This window comes from Trichoplusia ni, chromosome 20 (genome assembly GCF_003590095.1).
Source record: "Trichoplusia ni isolate ovarian cell line Hi5 chromosome 20, tn1, whole genome shotgun sequence".
NCBI lineage: Eukaryota > Metazoa > Arthropoda > Insecta > Lepidoptera > Noctuidae > Trichoplusia > Trichoplusia ni.
Window position 1 is genome coordinate 5377859 of NC_039497.1, and position 17814 is coordinate 5395672.

A 17814-nucleotide genomic window follows, 5' to 3' on the forward strand; every position below is an offset into this window, starting at 1 on the left:
TATCAATAGGCAACTAAACGCAATTCACGAATGTCATAGGTTCCAACAGTATGTCAAAAATGCTTTGACGTGTCGTGTAGGGTTGATATAATTTTTGGGAATATAACTATTTAATGCAATGATTTCGTATAATTAAGTTTTAACTGTATTTTAATATTGAAGGACGGCTTTATAAAAAATGGATTTTTTTAAGAGCGGTCTAAAGACCGTTCTCGGAGCTCCGGAACCTGGCCACCAGCCTTCGGGAGCCGAGATCGTGAGTGCTTTAATATTTACTTTCTAGAATTAAAACATACGTTGACCTATTTATAGTTTGCCATGTAGTGTAGCTATGTCTTGTCTATTATATTAGCGTAGGCGGCTCCAGATACCCTTCAATTAGTTTTATATTCTATGAATTTGACAGCAGCAATGTCTCGAATTTTATTGATGCATATTAGTTTGTATGTTTCCCACATATTTTATGGGAAAATGCTGATATTTGCGATACTAACCTGGCTTTAACTGTTTCTTATCGTGTTGAGAGATTGGGTTCTTAATATAGACATTTTTGTAACTCTCCAAATTCATACTGTTCAAAGAAAAATACTTTCAAAATGCAGAAAAGTATTAGTTTCTAATCACTGAACAATTCAAATATTAGGTGAAGTAATCTTTGTGGTCTAGTCTCAGCTAGTTTCAATACTTATAAAACATTTAATTACATGCTATCATAATGAGAATTTAATTGTAAATTAATTTTGCAGTATGAAAGTAGCTGTTACTTCACTGATAAGAGAAAACCTACAACTTGTAACAAATCAAACATGTGAATACTAGTAATGTTTATCTTAAAACTTAAACATTGCACCTTGAAAAGTATTTTTAAAATTGAAATAGTGAATGATGTAACTTCTGCTTATAGGTCTGTAGTTCAGTGTTAATTTTGAAGTATCAGACTTCTTTCAAACATAAAAAATATTAAGTGCTAATTAAAGGAATTAAATCAAGTAATATGGGAAGAACATCTCCGGGGCACTCACTCTCAATTCACTATGTATGCTACATTCAAAATATGTATTTTATAAATATAGAAAGTATAAAAATACCCACCAGCATAGGATCATCATCTCACTCTGAAGTTTAGAACACTAAAGGAAAGGGAATAATGGATCTAGAAATACTTTTCTCCTCTATTATCAGTTTTTCTTGTTCTTGTTTTCCAAAATATCTTCCAAAGTTTACTAATACACAGGATGGTATTACAAAACAGTCAAATAGCACAGTATATCTTGTCAACATACATTACTGACTTTGTAACTGTTGGACTTATTATTTTGGGGTGATTTTTGTGATTGAGCCAGCCTTGAATAATCCACTGCTGAATATAGACCTGCCTTTGATTGTTTTTAATTATTTAATAAGACAGAACTCAGTTTAAGCAGACAGGAAGGTGAAATAAGCATAGGGAATGATTATAAAAAAAATACAAAATATTTTTGAAAGCTAGAAATAATTGAGTGGGTAAGCACTTTTTAATACCTATGTACTTATTTATTTTTTTATGTATTCGTTGGTTCAGGTTGAGCGCCTAGTGGACCGTGTGAACAACTCGACCCTGCTGGAGGATCGGCGCGACGCATGCCGCGCGCTGAAGGCGATGTCGCGCACCTACCGCGTCGAGGTCGGCGCGCAGGGCATGGACACCCTCAAACAGGTCAGCCAACAACAAATGTACAATGATGAATATTATTGATGTTGCTTTTCTTCTCTATGTACTGAGTCAGGCTAAACGTGTGTTTGCATTGACATGGAATCTATGTAAAGGTCAGTTAAAAGGTTTCCTTGAAAAAATTGTGATTGATGTATTTCTTTCTTTTGGCAGCGAAACGCACGTCGATTTGTAAATGTATATATTTATAAAATACATGCTGTTCCCATTGTAGAGTGTATACTAAGCAGTTTAGAAGAAGTCTAATAAAGTGTATGTATGTCTACAGGTGTTAGAACTAGATCGAGCAGACAACGAGACTATAAACTACGCATTAGACACGCTCAACAACGTCATGTCGCCCACACAGTTCGAGGAGGAGGAGAACAACCCCCGCGTGCCCATGAACATCGGCGAGCAGTTCACCGAAATGTTCATCAAAGACCACCACAACATACAGCTAGTGCTAGACCTCTTAGACGAATATGACTTCAGGGTTAGGCTGTCCACCGTACAACTTCTCACCTCACTCCTCACAAATAGACCAAAAGACATTCAAGAAATCATTCTAGTGAAGCCTATGGGTGTCTCCAAAATGATGGATCTTTTAGGTGATACTAGAGAAGTGATTAGGAATGAAACATTGCTACTCTTAATTAAATTAACGAAAGGGAATGCTAATATACAGAAGATCGTGGCCTTCGAAAACGCATTCGATAGACTGTTTGAAATCGTGTCCACGGAGGGTTACTCCGACGGAGGAATCATTGTCGAGGACTGCCTGTTGCTCATGTTGAATCTTTTAAAAAACAACAGCAGTAACATCAACTTCTTCAAAGAAGGCAGCTACATCCAGAAGATGCTGCCGATGTTCAACACTCCCGAGGAGACCGAGGAAGCTGGCTGGTCGCCGCAGAAGGTCTCCAATGTCCATTGCATGCTGTTAATTGTTAGGACTTTAGTTTCGCCTAGCAACTCAGCACAAATTATCACAAGCTGCCAGAAAATTATGAAGAATGTTGGTCTGTTGGATGCTCTCTGTAACATTTTGATGTCGAGTGGGGTTCCCGCTGATATCCTGACGGAGACGATCAACACGGTGGGTGAGACCGTGCGGGGAGAGGTCACCAACCAGGAGTTCCTGGGGAATGTGATGGCGCCCTCTAACCCGCCGAGACCAGCTATCGTAGTGCTCTTGATGTCTATGGTCAATGAGAAGCAGCCATTTTCATTAAGGTGAGATTATTTCTGTATATGTCACGATATCTGTATGCGAAAGTTGATTAAAATACTTAACGTCGCATTATAAAAAAGGTTATTTTATGACATTTACCAACTTGTGTAACTAAAAACCGATCCCAATTGATGACTGACTGAAAATCGACTAAGATGAAGTCCTTGTCATAAAAGTGCCCCAGCTCAAATACAGAAATTCCTCCTGAAATATGTGTCATAGAAATTTACTTAATGCTTTTTCTCTCTCCACAGATGTGCTGTCCTCTACTGCTTCCAATGCTACTTATACCACAACGAGATGAGCCAAGCGGGTCTCGTACAGACTCTTCTACCGTCATCAACGGACATGTCTTGTTTAACAAGCGGCCAGCTTCTGTGCGGAGGACTGTTCTCATCCGACGTGCTCTCCAACTGGTTCTCCGCCGTAGCCCTGATGCATGGCCTCATAGAGAACCCCGTGCAAAAGGAACAGTTGCTCAGAGTGTTGCTAGCCACGAATATTGGTAGCTCGCCGGTGTCGCTGCTGCATCAGTGCACGTTACTGCTCCAGCAGACTACCAAACTGAAATCGAAGGTTTGTTGGAGATGCGTTATTTAGTTTCAATTTTTTATTACAATTTACCTATTACCTATTCGAAAATATCTATTATTCTTTGTTAAAATATATATTATAGATAGGTCCTATAAAATGTTAGTAAAAAAACTCCTTTATGCTATAGTGCTATTGCTTCTTAATTCTGTTTCCCCAAGATTTCTTACAATCTCTCGTAACATTTATTTCCAACATACTGCCACTTGAGCCAGCTACAAGTCTGGACTTTAAAAGAGACTGCGACCCCTGAGTTTGTTCCGACATTTCTTCTCAGGGTAGTCACATAGGAAATGTCGGCTACAGCGTTCTCAAAAGAGACCTGTGATAAAATATCCTATTTGCAGAATAAGTGATTTAATTTAATTTCCCCCCGCAGGTGGCCCTGCTAATGCTGCTGTCGCAGTGGATGAGCCACTGCCCCGCGGCGGTGGCGGCGTTCCTGCGCGCGCCGGGCGGCGTGGGCTGGCTGGTGGCGCAGACCTGCGCCAACGAGCACGACGACAACGAGGTGCTGCTGCAGGGGCTCTGCGCGCTGCTGCTCGCCATCTGCTTACACTTCAACGACGACTCCGTCGAGAACTACTCCAAGGTATACTTACGGACTCATAACAGAGAAGGTCATATTGCCTTCTCTCTGGCTAGTGCAGTTGGCAAATAAGTCCACAAGTTCTGTGACAAAACAATTTGAGCAGTCTTACCACTGTTTGACTGCACGGATAGCCGAGCGGTGGAGGTCACATCACACCAAACTCATTTAGTGCTTCGTGTTACAGGTTCGATCCCCGCGTATATGTGTTGAATGTTTGTCCTGAGTCTGAGTGAGCATGTGACTTGAATATTTGTGAAACCCTCTGCAGAACAAAGATTAAATACTATAGTGGGCCACTAATTCAAAAAGAGTGTTAAATAAATAGCCCGTGTTTCCCAGGAGTCGCTCCGGCAGCTGCTGACGAAGCGCATCGGCCTGGAGGTGTTCTCGTCCAAGCTGAGCGAGGTGTCCCGCCACGAGCTGTACAACAAGGCGGCCAAGCACCCGCAGCTGCGCGCCAAGCTGCCCGCAGACGTGCTCATCGACTACGAGTTCTGTCGCCTCTTCAAAGTACTTGAGAGTATGTCGAAGCATTGACACCGTCGAAGCGTTGAAATCGCAATACATTGAAGTCTAAAATAATCTAAACCTATAATCGCTGACATTATATCACAAAGCAGTTGAAGCCTGCGTTCAGGTTTACAGCAAAGTCAACAAATGAAGAAAAACACAGACGATTTTGCTTTTGTTTCTTGTATTTCTGGTACCAACATGTATATCAACTTATTTGTAATTTTTAAGACCAGTTTAGTTTAATTAGTTTAGTAAAATTCTGACTACAATTCCAATGTAAAGGTAAAAGTGCTGTAATAAAAATAATGCTTCCTTTTTTGTTAAACACAGTCATATTCTGGTATTGAAAATTTAATGAAGTCTTTCTTTCCCCCAGGCGTCCTGATCCAGAGCCTGTCCGGGCCGCAGCAGAACGGCGCGTCGTCCCCGGCGCCGGAGCGCGGGTCCCCGGACAGCGGCACGCTGGAGCAGTACAAGACGCTGATCCGCCAGCAGGACGCGCGCCTGCAGGAGCTCATGGCGCAGCTGGAGGGCCTGCTGCAGCAGAACCAGTCGCTACAGGTCACTACCCTCACGCCAAACCCATTGCGCGGCGTGACGTGGGTTCCCCTCATGACCAGCGTTCTTGTGACTCAAGAATGCTTGTCTTGAGTCTGGATGTGTTTGTGCATGTAGCTTAAATATTTCAGACACCCCCAGACATAAGGGTTACATTCCTTTACGCAGGAGTCGTATCATAAAAGAAATGAAAAACATTACCATATTAAAGTAAAGCTCCACAGAATCTCCAAAGAGAACTCCGAACGTATCGGGAGGCATAAGATAAAACAATTGCTCTCCTTATTGTATGGTTGAAGTACAACCTAGAGTCAGTGTTTACTCCGCCGGTAAATCCCAAATCTAATAGTTATTTAATACAAACCAACGCCAGTCCATGGCAAGACTGCCACTAGGCCAGCACTGATTGTCAAATTGAGTTACTTAATTCACCATAGTAACCTCCAATTCTTTGCAATTTTTATAATACATCGTATTCGATTTTCAGGGAGCCCTAAACGACTCACTATCAGCAAATTCTCTTCTGAAAGACGAGAACACTCTTTTAAAAGCACAAGTGTCAGCCGCCAAGTCCGTACCAAGTGGCGTCCAAGTACCAACTCCGAGTCAGGACGACGTCAGGGTGGAGTATGAGGCCAAGCTGCAGACCTTGGCGGCTGAAGTGGCGCGGCTGAGTAGCGAGCTGAAGACCAGCCAGGAGGGACAGAAGAGCATGGGCGAGGAGTTGGAGAAGATGAGGAAGGATCAGGATGATCTGTTGGAGTTGCTTGCTGATCAGGTTTGTAGGATTTGTATATTAGAGGAGTGATGAAACTGTTTATTTCCCGTATTTATTTTCTAAAATCAGTGGCAAAAGAAAATAATATTAGGATAGACCTATGCCCAGCAAAATACCGCCATAGAATGCGTTTCTGGATGTAAAGTACTAAAATATCTCTATTTCAAAATATATCATCATCTTTATCAAACCTCTAAAAAAAGAAATGTAAAAAAAATATCATTAGATGACCAGTCACCCAAAATAAATTGTTCCTCAGGACACAAAACTGAACGACTACAAGCTGCGCCTGCTGTCCCTGGGCCAGGCTGTGGACGACGACACGCCGGCGCCCGCGCAGCCTCCCACATGATACCCACCACATCTGCAGCTCATCTCCACGTACCGCTGTCCTCACACCAGACCAACGTTGTACTGAACTTGGTGTAAGACCAGCTTAATAAGACCTCTTAATTCAGGATTGAAGGCCTAGACAGTGTTACATCGTATTAGATTAGAAAACGACTAAAATACTTCAAATGTATTGGAATGACATTCCTTCTCGACAAGTGACGTGACTTTGACTTGTCAGTTCAATACATTGGTGCAGTTCAGTAGCGATAGGAGATATGTAACTTGTCCACAGGCCCTGTTGTTGCGGAAGCAAGACGCAGTTACGCTAATTGTTTTGTTGTCTCGCTTCCACATTAACAAAAGATCTTCCTAAGATGAGAGGTCAAAATAAAATGAGTTCGTGTGTTTAGAAGCTGCGGTAAAGACAATAGTAGAGGATTACAATAGAAGTTGTGATGTTAACAATATGTATGAAATATTTGAATATAAATGATTTTGTATAGAATAAATAACGTTCACGATATAATGGCATGGAGTATGTATAGGAAATGAATGCTTCTTGCTATTTGTACAATATAGGAAAGACTTGTTTCTGAATATGCTGCCTTTTAGGAATTTAACGTTTACAAAGCATGTTTACTTTGTCTAGTCGCCGATATTAAGTCCGATCGATTTAGTTCATCCCAATTGCGACTGTAAAAATCAAAGAAACGATTTATGTTTATATAGAATGCAATCTTAATACTACATTACGTAACTTATTAAGAAATAGCTTGGTTTGAGTATAAAAATAGAAGGATTGCCGATTTTTTAAATGTAATATCAGGTTTAGATTAGAAATACATAGTGACCTGGTTCTACATTGAACATTGAAAATATTTCATGTTTTATATCATTATAATACAAATAGGCCTAGCAACATTTTTATAAGATGTGGTAAAATAATCAGGGAAGTTTGACTCTCAATATTTTCTTCTCACTAATAAAATTGACTTGACCAACTGAACGTAAAGTTACATCTACAGTGTGTGTGAATAAATGAAATTGTTAGAGTAGGTAGCTTACAAAGAGGTTTGAACACACGATTTAACTTAATGTTACCAGTTAAATAATACTTCTATGACAGATGTAAAAATACTGTTCTCCTATTATTGTCTGGCAATCTAAATATAAATATAATAGGTTAAAGATTAATATTTTCTTCTTTTCCATTAAGTAGTCCGCGACAATTAGCGGTGTATATTGTATGTGTTATATCAATTAATATATTTCAGTAATATATTTCGACATTGTGTAAAGATATTGTGATTGAATTGTAAAAATGTATTAATAAAATGTTACGCTGATTTTGTTTGTATCATCATGTTTTACTGCTGTTTTCCTTTATCTTGTTCTTTTCTATATGACATTAAAGATAATATATAATGCTGTTTCAACGCGAAGCTGTGTCGGTTCTCTATCACATAGTAGTCGTCCAGAAATAAAACTCAAATTTTCGTTAAAAGTTAAAACATTTAATACACTTCTTATCCCGAGATACTTACGATTATTACAATAAATATTTGTCTATCTACATTAATATACAAAACAGTCTCATAAACATGATTTATAAGTGATTTAAACAAAACAAGTGAGAAAACAAAACAATTGTTTAGCATGAGAAGTACAGACTAAACTCACAGACACCTCGAGGATCCGTCCTCGTCGTCCACGGCTGATGAACACTTGCGATATCGTGAACATCAGCTTAAATAAACAACGTAAAATCTAAAATTTTTACACTGTCCGTTTTATGAGTAATCTTTAGACAGGTAATTAATTGTCCCAAAGTCACAGGTTACTGATTCGATTGAAACGGACAGAGTATAATGTCGCTGTACACTTGCTAGTTCTCACAACTCCTTTTTATTTCACAACGTCCTAAACCAGCGATAGCAGGCAATTAAAATAATAAAGTCGACCGCTCATTTGAGTCAAGACAGTTTTAAGACAAACTTACACATGTGTCACCATGCAGTTCATAAATAATGCAGAAAGATCGTCTGTCTCAACCATTTCCCATTCCCACGCGTCATATTATACGCATTACGTATAAACAATTTTATTATTTTAAACAGGGGTCTATTTGTGAGACAGATTAAAGTTATGAAATTGTCTTGACTCCAATGAGAGCGATGTCAATAGTCATCTGGCATTTCTGACAGTTTAACAAAAATAAGCTAAATAGTTTGATTACAAATTCACCCTATCCTACTTCCTACTATAAATGCCTAATTTTTTGCTGAATATAACAAAGACTTGGGCTACTAATATAATGGATAAAGTATAAATACAAATATTACTACATATTGAAATGTATATCAATGACTGTATGTGTTGTTAGACAACTATAATTATTTATATTTGAAAGCTGGGGTATTTCAAAGTTTACTACATATAAAATATGATTCGAATTTTACGTAAAAACCATTCTTATGCTAACAATATTTAAGTGTGATACATCAAATTTTGTGTCTGAACTGCATACCTACAATTATAAATTTTATCAAGAACCGCCATTTTTTTAAAGAATATCATTTGCCATTTCCGCGCCAATAGTCGTTGTTCACATCAAACCTTATAATAATTAGGAATACATACTTCTAACGGATTACAATGAGTGCTAACATTAAATATATTAAGAACAACCTGACAGGAATGCGTTTATTTAATACGATTATGAATAAAATTACTTGCGAAGATACAGCTCGCAGTCAATTATAACTAAGATCTATTTCGGTTATGATAATTTTAATACTTGATATAGTTACCGGCACGGATCTTGAGCGCTCGGCGGAAGAGTGGGGATCGCTTTGCGCATCGTAAAATAAAACGCCAATCGATTGTGCGAACTCGTCTTGTGATGCATGCAACTGCAGCAAAGAACAAATTTCATCCAATCACTAGCGACGGCTATGGCACGAGGCGTTGCGGGCCAATCACTGCACGTTATCCGCCCCGCGCCTCACTCCATACCGCAAAAGGGACCCAAAAATTCACTTCTGCGTAGGTGAAGGTCAGCGCTCAAGATCCGTGCCGGTAACTATACATAGTAATGAAACGCAAATCTTTACTTCATTATGTGAGTAGATTTGCAATTTTAATTACATGATAATATGAGTTTGCATGATATAGCGAATATTTTTTATAATGTAATTTCTGAAAGGTGTTATTTACTTTAGCTAATGTTAATTTTATATCATTTTGCGTTTATACTGCATGTAATAATTTCTGTGTAGTCATAATTATATTTCTTACATCTATGAAAGTTATAATAACTTGTAAGTATGTCAGAATAATTTGAAATAGTTTATCCATATTGTTTGATGCTTATTATTATAGATCTATATATATCTAAGCAAAGGCAGAAAATGTCCAGCAGAAGGTTATTCAAGGCTGAAAGTATTTATTTATGACTGATTATCTTCATTACACAAGGGATCCAACAAATATAATGTTAGTTTATTGTTAAAAGATCTAAGAAAAAGGAGTGGATTATTTTAATAGCTCAAATTTCTTTTTTTTTTATTCAAATATTTTAAATTAATAAAATTAAAACTGATCCTTATCTAATAGTGAGATTTGTATAGGAAATGTTGATATTGACTTTTGTTAAGGAATATACTTACTTCCTAAAGAAATAAGTTGTGTGATATTAAACTTAAGAACTATGTGACTGCACTCACGGTAAGTACAGCTGTTAACATTGGCTCTGATTCTGTTTATCACAAAATAAAATTATTGCAAATGCTGTTTTTTTACTAATGCATTTAGACTCGTCCAATTTAACATTTCTACGTATTTTTTTTATCTATAGCCGTCCTTATCATACAACTCCATACATAAGTAGTAAGTATATTATATCACCTATAATATACTAAAAGACGACTGCAGAGAAGTTTTTAATAGTATATAGTAGTTGACAACAAAACCAGAGCCATCCTACCTGTCACATACACATTAAACATAGAAGCGAATCCGATTCTCGTCCTTGAACATGCAGACATGCACGACGGGCCTTGCGCAGGCCCTGGGCGCCCGCTACGTGACGTACAGGTAGGCGGCCACGCACAGCAGCGCGCCCAGCGACAGGAACACCAGCAGCAGCGCCAGCCGGTCCTGCAGCGCGCGCATCACCATCGTGTTCATCAGCCGGCTCGAGCGGTTCAGCTGCTCGTCCGTCTCGCGGAGCTGGGAAATACATGCTTAGATATTAATGTACTGATTTTTTTAGTCAGTGGAAATCCTCATGGACTTCCTTCGCTCTGGGGAAGGCGGAGGGGTGTGCCGAACTCTTACTCTTGCTTCCGCAATCCCTTTGGTCGAGAACCAAGCGGGAACGCTGTCGCAAACTACCGCGAACGGCAATGTCTTCCTCATCGCTTTACGTGGGAAATTGCTACTCCTGGCTTAACGCATCAGCCGCTTTTACAACTTAGCCACCGAGGTCACTAACGTACAACGTTTACGGCACATATTGTCTAGGCAGTACAGTTCCTCACCCGCCCCCTCGACCTCTGGATGGTCTCCCGCTGCAGACTGAGGTCCTGCAGCACGGCGGCCCCGATCTGCTCGGTCTCGAGCACGACGCGGTACCCCTCGGTGAGGCTCTTCCCGCTGCGCTCGAGCCGCTCCGTGTTGTCCAGCAGCTTGCGGTGCTGCTCGTGCGCGCCGCTCCAGTCGTCGTACACTTCGTCATTGTCGAAATTGTCTGGACAACCAAGAATTAATTTTTAACTGATTTTAATGGAGTATTTGGTAATTTGGTGGGTGGGTAGGTTAGGGTTCTTAATTTCATTATGTCTAACAGCTATTGATAAAGAAATCGAACCGAGTTTTAATTAGTATGTAAAATGGCACTCCAAATACAAAACAGCTCCCATTGCAAATGCCTTTCATAATCTAAGAATTTTCTTAAAGATACCGACATTTTCCACTTTGTCTTAATGACGCTGTTTCTTGACATGAAATAAATAGTATTACATGTTCCAGTGTTATTGACGACAGAGCGGTATTCATCCCTGACACGCTGCAGTTCGGCTCGGTAGGCGGCTACGCGGGAGCCGGCACCTGCGCCGCGAGACTCCAACTCCAACTGCTCCAGCTAGACCCAGAGAAAGTAAAAATGTTACGAAGTATTTTTTATTCTAATTATCCCACCATATGCATACCAACATTGTAAGAGTATAGAAAGAACATATTCTGAGGTTTATCTTCTTCAACAAGACAATAACAAATCTTTTTCATTACCAAGATTTCCTTAAATATTTTTTTTGGTTTCTACACATTTACCTAACACACAACTCTACATAGAAACTTTTGAACATTATGAAATTGATTACATCTGCTAGACTTGGCATAAACCTACATAAGTTTGACTTTGAATCCACAATGTTTTTAAGAGAGAGTGGGTCATTAACTACTTACTTGTTCCATTTATAGTAGCAAATCAATTTCCCTAAGAATCTCCCCTTGCTTATTTGCATGGACAAAACTGTCACTGTGACTTACTTGAACATTTATTTATCTTGTCTAAGCAGGATGCCTAATGGTGTTATTAAAAGAAAGGGCTTCAATATAATATTATCTGCTAAACACAATGTAGGAAAATTTATTTTTATGTTGCCAGTCTTTAAAGTTTCCTAAATTATACATTACTATGTTTCTTAATGTAAACAACTTGCTAGCAATAATATTGGGACATTTTCACTCTTAATAGGGGATAGCAGGACAGTCTGAAAGCATCCTGCCCAAAGGGGTGAATTATCTCATTAGTTATGACAATGGTCACATATTATAAACTCTGTTCACAATACGAATATTGCGTTATATATCAGCGTTAAATCAATGACAATGTAAGATAAAAAATAAAAACAATCAACTAAAAACTTACCAAGTCATTAGCTTCCTCAAAATTAGCTTGTATTTCCCGTGTTAACTGGTCACGATTATCTAAAAAATTTATAAGATTATCTGATTAAAAGAGATATGGCTTATGAATGTGCCCATTCTTTTAGACTGAGCTCGCTTATTGTTATTCTGTTTCTATTGCAATACTTTTAGGCAAACATTTTACTATAAATCACAATGTTTTTTTATTTTCTTATTAACAGGCTAAGTTATCAATTTTGTATGAATGAAATTTGATAGAAATATAAAAATTTTAAACGACCGGTTTCTAATAACATTGACGACGGTAAAATAATTATCAGAGAATAAATACCATCACTGCCAGATTTCAGACGCCCTATTTTCGCCGTAATGTCTGCCGTAAGCACTGAATACTGCTGCTCGTAAGATTGAATTAACGTAGCCATTTTAATAATCAAACAACGTATGACCCAGTAATCAATAACTTATGTTAAAATAAAACACGTAATGTGGAAAAAGTCATGACTGAATGACTGACTGTCCTGACAAGTAAATGCGACGGATCACGAAAATGTACTCCGGTTAAATAAGGATCACAATATCATTAGCATAAGAAAAGGAAGGCATATTCGAAATTCTTTAAGAGTAAAGGAGACAAGGCTTACACTTGCCCATGTCACAGGTGACACCTGAAATCATGACAGGTTTGGTTTACTTCGGTGTTCGGTTGACAATTCAAAACGTTTTGTTAGCCACAAAATAATGTTATTTTTTTTTGTTTTGCTTTTTACTGTTCTTTTATCCATTACAATAATTTACGAAATTTTCAGATTTATTCACTTCTTAGTTCTTAACTGACTAGCTTTTCTTTTTAAAACATTTAAGTAAAGTATTAATCATGTAACGTAATAGATTGGAATGCTACAAGTGTTCCAAGAATGTATGTTGTGACTTGTGTGCAACTTATGCGTGCGATCGTGATTTCATTTAAGATTTTAATAGTGTAGTGTGGTACAATGACTTGATTTAGTCTCGTAATAAAGTTTATTGTTCGAAATAATGAGAGTGAAAGTGAAGAAATATAATGTAACTAAGTAATATTTTATCTCAACTACCACTTTGCAAGTAAGTTGGTTGTTTTTAAACTTTTAAAAACATCGGTCAAAGTTTAAATTGCTTACTGAGCTATAGTAGTAAATATACATAAAAATACAAGTTAACTTGTAACGTGAGGCCGTGTAATATTTAAGGTTTAATATTCAAGCTTTACACATCGATTGTATCGTAGATACTTTCTCCAAGCGTGGTTTTAGAATTCAGCTTATGCCTAATGGTTATACTATTTGAATAGTTAATGCTCATTCAGTGATCATGTTTATGCACTAAGTAATCGAAAGCTTTCAATGTATTGCGACTCGATACCAGAACTGCCTTCCTGCTGATCTTTTTTATTGTATAACATAGTTATATACGATAGTGCTTTTTGTTCACACGGTAAATAATATCATCGTTTAGATGTTGACGAAACTTTTGACCTTAAAAATATTCACATCACTAATGGCTCTATTTTATATTTATGTTCGTTTCCGTTGTTTCAGCACCATGCTGCGTAATTGTGACGCAGATTCAGGCCGGAGCTCTTGCTCGGCCGCTTCCATCGGCCTGAGCCCAGTCATGGACTTCCACATTGATGACGATTTACATCACGTCAAAAGAAGACCTACCAGGGTTCAGGAGACCATCACCAACACAGAACTGAAAGTCAGTGTCCGTCCACGAAGCTGTGTTGGACTCCTAAAATCCCCAGATGAAAGAGACCCTTTTCCCAGCTGCAGAATTCCAAGGAATCAAAGAAAAGCTGTTTTTAATTTATTTGATACTCCCAGAAGAGGAGGCCTAAGCAATGCTCACTCAACTTTGGAAATTGCCTGCAGCACTCAAATTGAGGAATCCAAAGTCCAAATGAATACTGTGTCAATGACAGCCATATCCACCAATGACAATGTTGGTAGACCACAGCCAGTCAACACAAATTTTAGAAGAGGGAAGCCAGTACAGAGAGCTGCTTCAAGGCTGTATAAAGCTGAATGTGGTTTTAAAGGCAGAGAAGGCTGTACAGGCCCAGAGTTCATAGTCAGAGCTTCACAACCACCTAAACACATAGACTTATGTCTCTCAGGCGTTTCTGACAAAAGAATAATTACTGTTGTTTTACTTAATGGCCAGAAAGTTGAAGTACTTTGTGACCCTCACATTATAACGGCAGGACAATTATTTGAAGCATTAGTACACAGTGAAAAATATGAACATAACTTTATGCTTGGTATAGCCATATTGATAGGTGGTGATTTTGTATTCTTGCCAGATGATTACAAAATTAAGAAGGTTGCTCCAGAAGCTTGGCATAAAACCAACAGTAAAAAGAAGATGTATGAAGAAGACACTCCATTGACTTTGTTTTTAAGAATAAAGTTTTTCTTGCCCAAAAATATTGCCACTAACATACAGGGTGGGGAGTGGCGGTACAGAGTCTATCTACAGCTAAGAAGAGCCACACTTGAAGGTCAGCTGACTTCAACAATCCAGAATCTCATATTACTTGCTGGGTATGCTTTGCATATAGAGTTTGGAGAGTTCTCTCTTAGAGAACATGGCACAGCAGATTACTTTTTATTAGAACACTATTTACCTGAAAATATTATAACTAATGATATGGCTGACATTAAACTAAGAATGAAAAGAGCTCACGAATCTAGACGTGGTCTAGATAGAAGTAAAGCAATTATAAATTACATAACTCTTGCCCAAACATTTCGTGATTATGGGGCGCATTTTTACTCTGCTATTTGGGCTACTAGAGATGGGTTCTGCAGAGACGTCTGGCTTTCTATTGGCCCCAGAGGAGTTACTCTGTATTCAAGAAACAATCATGCAACGGATGATACTGGAACTCATACAAATAGGATTGTCTTGCAAAGTCTTCCTTGGCATCATATACACACATTTTACTACAATAAGAAGAGCTTGTATATTATGCCTAATTCATATTCAGGCTTATCGAAAATTGGTGTAAAATATAAACTGAAAATGGCAGATAATAAAAGCTATTTTACATTTTGGTTAGCTTCACTTCATCATAGGTTATACTTGAAACTGTATGCTAAAGAAGACTTTCTGACTTACCTATCAGATGAGCTAAATTGCCCTCTGAATGTTGCTGGAAGCCCCAAAAGATATGATTGTAGTAATTACCAGGACAGCTACAACCTCGCTGTTAGAAACCCTATCAGAATGAGGAGGCCCACAAGGAGAAGGTTTAAAGTAGACCTTTTTGGAGAAAAGAAAGCTCAGAATAAAGAAAATGAAAAACCTAACACAGAAGAGTTATTAAGAAGAATTTTATCACCACAATCAAGTGACGATAATGTCCCAAATGTATCAGGTATTCATGGCCATGAAAATTCTTCTAATGATGGGTTATCATCCTCAGAAAGTTGCAGTATACCAAGAAGGCAAGGAGTTAAAATGGGCACTAGAGTGTTCCATGGCATAAAAACTGTTACAGATAGCAGGTATACCACATCACCAGTTGGTCCTATAAATCCATGTTCTAGATCTGAAGGTGACCTAGCAATGACACAGAGTGATTCTGATGATCTGAGTTCTGAACAAAGACAGCACTGTAATATAAATAGTATGCAACTGTTACCAGAAAGACACTACATTCAAAATATGACAAGTGCACCAACAGCCTATGTACTAGAATCTCCTAAGGTTTATCCAGATGTTTTTAATTATAATGCAGCCCATAATGAGTCATGTCTGAATACATCACTTTTTGAAAAGCTAGATAATATGGAGTGTGTACAAGGCGAGAGAATATTTGTCACTGCTGTTTTAGAAAGGGATGAGATGAATGCTTTAGGACTGCAAGTAGCAGAGGGCTCTGATGGAAATGTTTATATTAAATCAATAACTTCAGGGAGTCCTGCTGACATGTGCAAGAAACTTTTGGCTGGAGATCAAATCATATCTGTTAATGGAAAAACCTTGTTAAATGTAAAATATGATAAAGCATTAGTTATGCTACAGACAGCTCCACGAAAAGTTGAACTTATTGTTCTACAAAACGCTAATAAAGCATGCAATATAGAATATCAACACAGTATGGAGAGTCAATTGGAGGATAGTACCAATAAAAATATAAGCCAAACATGCACTAGTAGGAGCGTCGCTAGTGCCTTGGACGTTGAAATAACTGACGACGAATTATTGAATGAAGAAGCTTTAAAAACGATATACGCTCTGATAAAGCTAACAAAGGATAAAGTTATAAGTAGGATGAAAGATAAATCCAGCAAACAAACAACCCCTAACAAAAGTAACTTGCAGAAGTGCTATTCGGAGAATATGGTTTATGAAGAATCAGACGTAGGGAATTATTCTTCCCAGGAGAACACACCGCAAAAGAGGAATACACAGAAATTTAACACCTGGCGTGGTCTGATTTCCAATAATAGGTTAAAGCGACGACCTTTAAGTCTAAGTATACCCACAGATGTAGATATTCCTGATGATTACTTAAACGACAACTCTGACGAGCTTCTCAAGAAATCATCCTTGAAATCTATACAATCGTCACTTAATAGCTTAGATAAGTCCATAAAGAGTAGTTCTTCCAAGAACGTAGCGTTACCACGTAATTTTGGGTTTAGTCGGCGATGGTTGGGCCCGGTGAGGTACCCTGTGACACCCTGTAAGAATAGCAATGTTGAGACTGAGCAGAGTGCAATCGTTAGCGAGAATGTGACGCGAAAGCACTTCGTGTATGGTGCTGGAGACTCGGACGAAGATCAGATATTTTTGTAAATTGTTATTATGTTATATATATTATTTACCTGCCTACCTACTTATAAATATAGGAATTATTTTATATGTATATTATACGTTAAGTTTAAGAGGACAAATAATAAATCATATTATTGTGACTAACTAAATGGCCTGCATTTATTTATTGTTATCATTTATTTTTTTAATGTTTATTGTGTAGGTAGTTGAAGCTTCTTCCAAGATTCTGTTTTATTATGTAGTTACTAATTTTATTCCCATCTTTACGTTGCGGACTAAAACAATAGCATTACCTACATTGAATGCAACAATAAGGCCAAACATTAACCTATCCTACCTACCGGCACATAAGTATTGCTGATGCAATAACTTTGAGAACTATTTAAATGCACAAAAAACGTACTCTTAGCTTTTAGCAGTCGCTAAGATGATGAATCGGGATTGTTGGATTCCAAAATATTACTTTTTATCTAAATTGGAGCGGGAAGAATCATATTAAAAAAAGATCCTAAAGACAACTTTCTTAAAAAATTATATTACTAGTGCCACTAGGTTAAGTGAACAACATAGAACCTACCGATAACTATTATATCTACATTATGCCCTTCATATCTGCAGTACAAAACTTATCTGAAATACGAAAAAAACAACTAGCAACTAACTCCGCGTGTAGGTACATCGACTCAATCAACTTTGGAGTTTAGCATACACATAGGTACTTAGAATACCTATCTCTTATTCCTTTGTACTAGTTCTGAGCATTGTGG

General features: G+C 37.9%; 3 protein-coding genes across 3 annotated transcripts; 2 read left to right on the top strand and 1 right to left on the bottom strand.

Moving 5' to 3' along the window:
* Positions 1-27: 27 nt before the first annotated feature.
* On the top strand, positions 28-7646 carry LOC113503674 (general vesicular transport factor p115). The gene is made up of 9 exons (XM_026885718.1): positions 28-256; positions 1562-1696; positions 1980-2926; positions 3179-3500; positions 3895-4107; positions 4447-4627; positions 4997-5181; positions 5666-5956; positions 6216-7646. Exons 1-9 carry the CDS (start codon positions 179-181, stop codon positions 6306-6308), a joined length of 2445 nt encoding a protein of 814 aa, XP_026741519.1. The 5' UTR covers positions 28-178; the 3' UTR covers positions 6309-7646.
* Positions 7647-7781: 135 nt separating this feature from the next.
* LOC113503677 (vesicle transport through interaction with t-SNAREs homolog 1A) lies at positions 7782-12772 on the bottom strand. Its single transcript, XM_026885725.1, has 5 exons — positions 12552-12772; positions 12222-12280; positions 11312-11432; positions 10831-11039; positions 7782-10519 (listed from the first exon to the last, which is right to left on the bottom strand). The coding sequence occupies exons 1-5, from the start codon at positions 12643-12645 to the stop codon at positions 10370-10372; spliced, it is 633 nt and encodes a 210-aa protein (XP_026741526.1). The 5' UTR covers positions 12646-12772; the 3' UTR covers positions 7782-10369.
* A 135-nt stretch (positions 12773-12907) lies between these two features.
* On the top strand, positions 12908-17118 carry LOC113503673 (tyrosine-protein phosphatase non-receptor type 13-like). Its single transcript, XM_026885717.1, has 2 exons — positions 12908-13324; positions 13798-17118. The coding sequence occupies exon 2, from the start codon at positions 13802-13804 to the stop codon at positions 17066-17068; it is 3267 nt and encodes a 1088-aa protein (XP_026741518.1). The 5' UTR covers positions 12908-13324; positions 13798-13801; the 3' UTR covers positions 17069-17118.
* Positions 17119-17814: the final 696 nt, after the last annotated feature.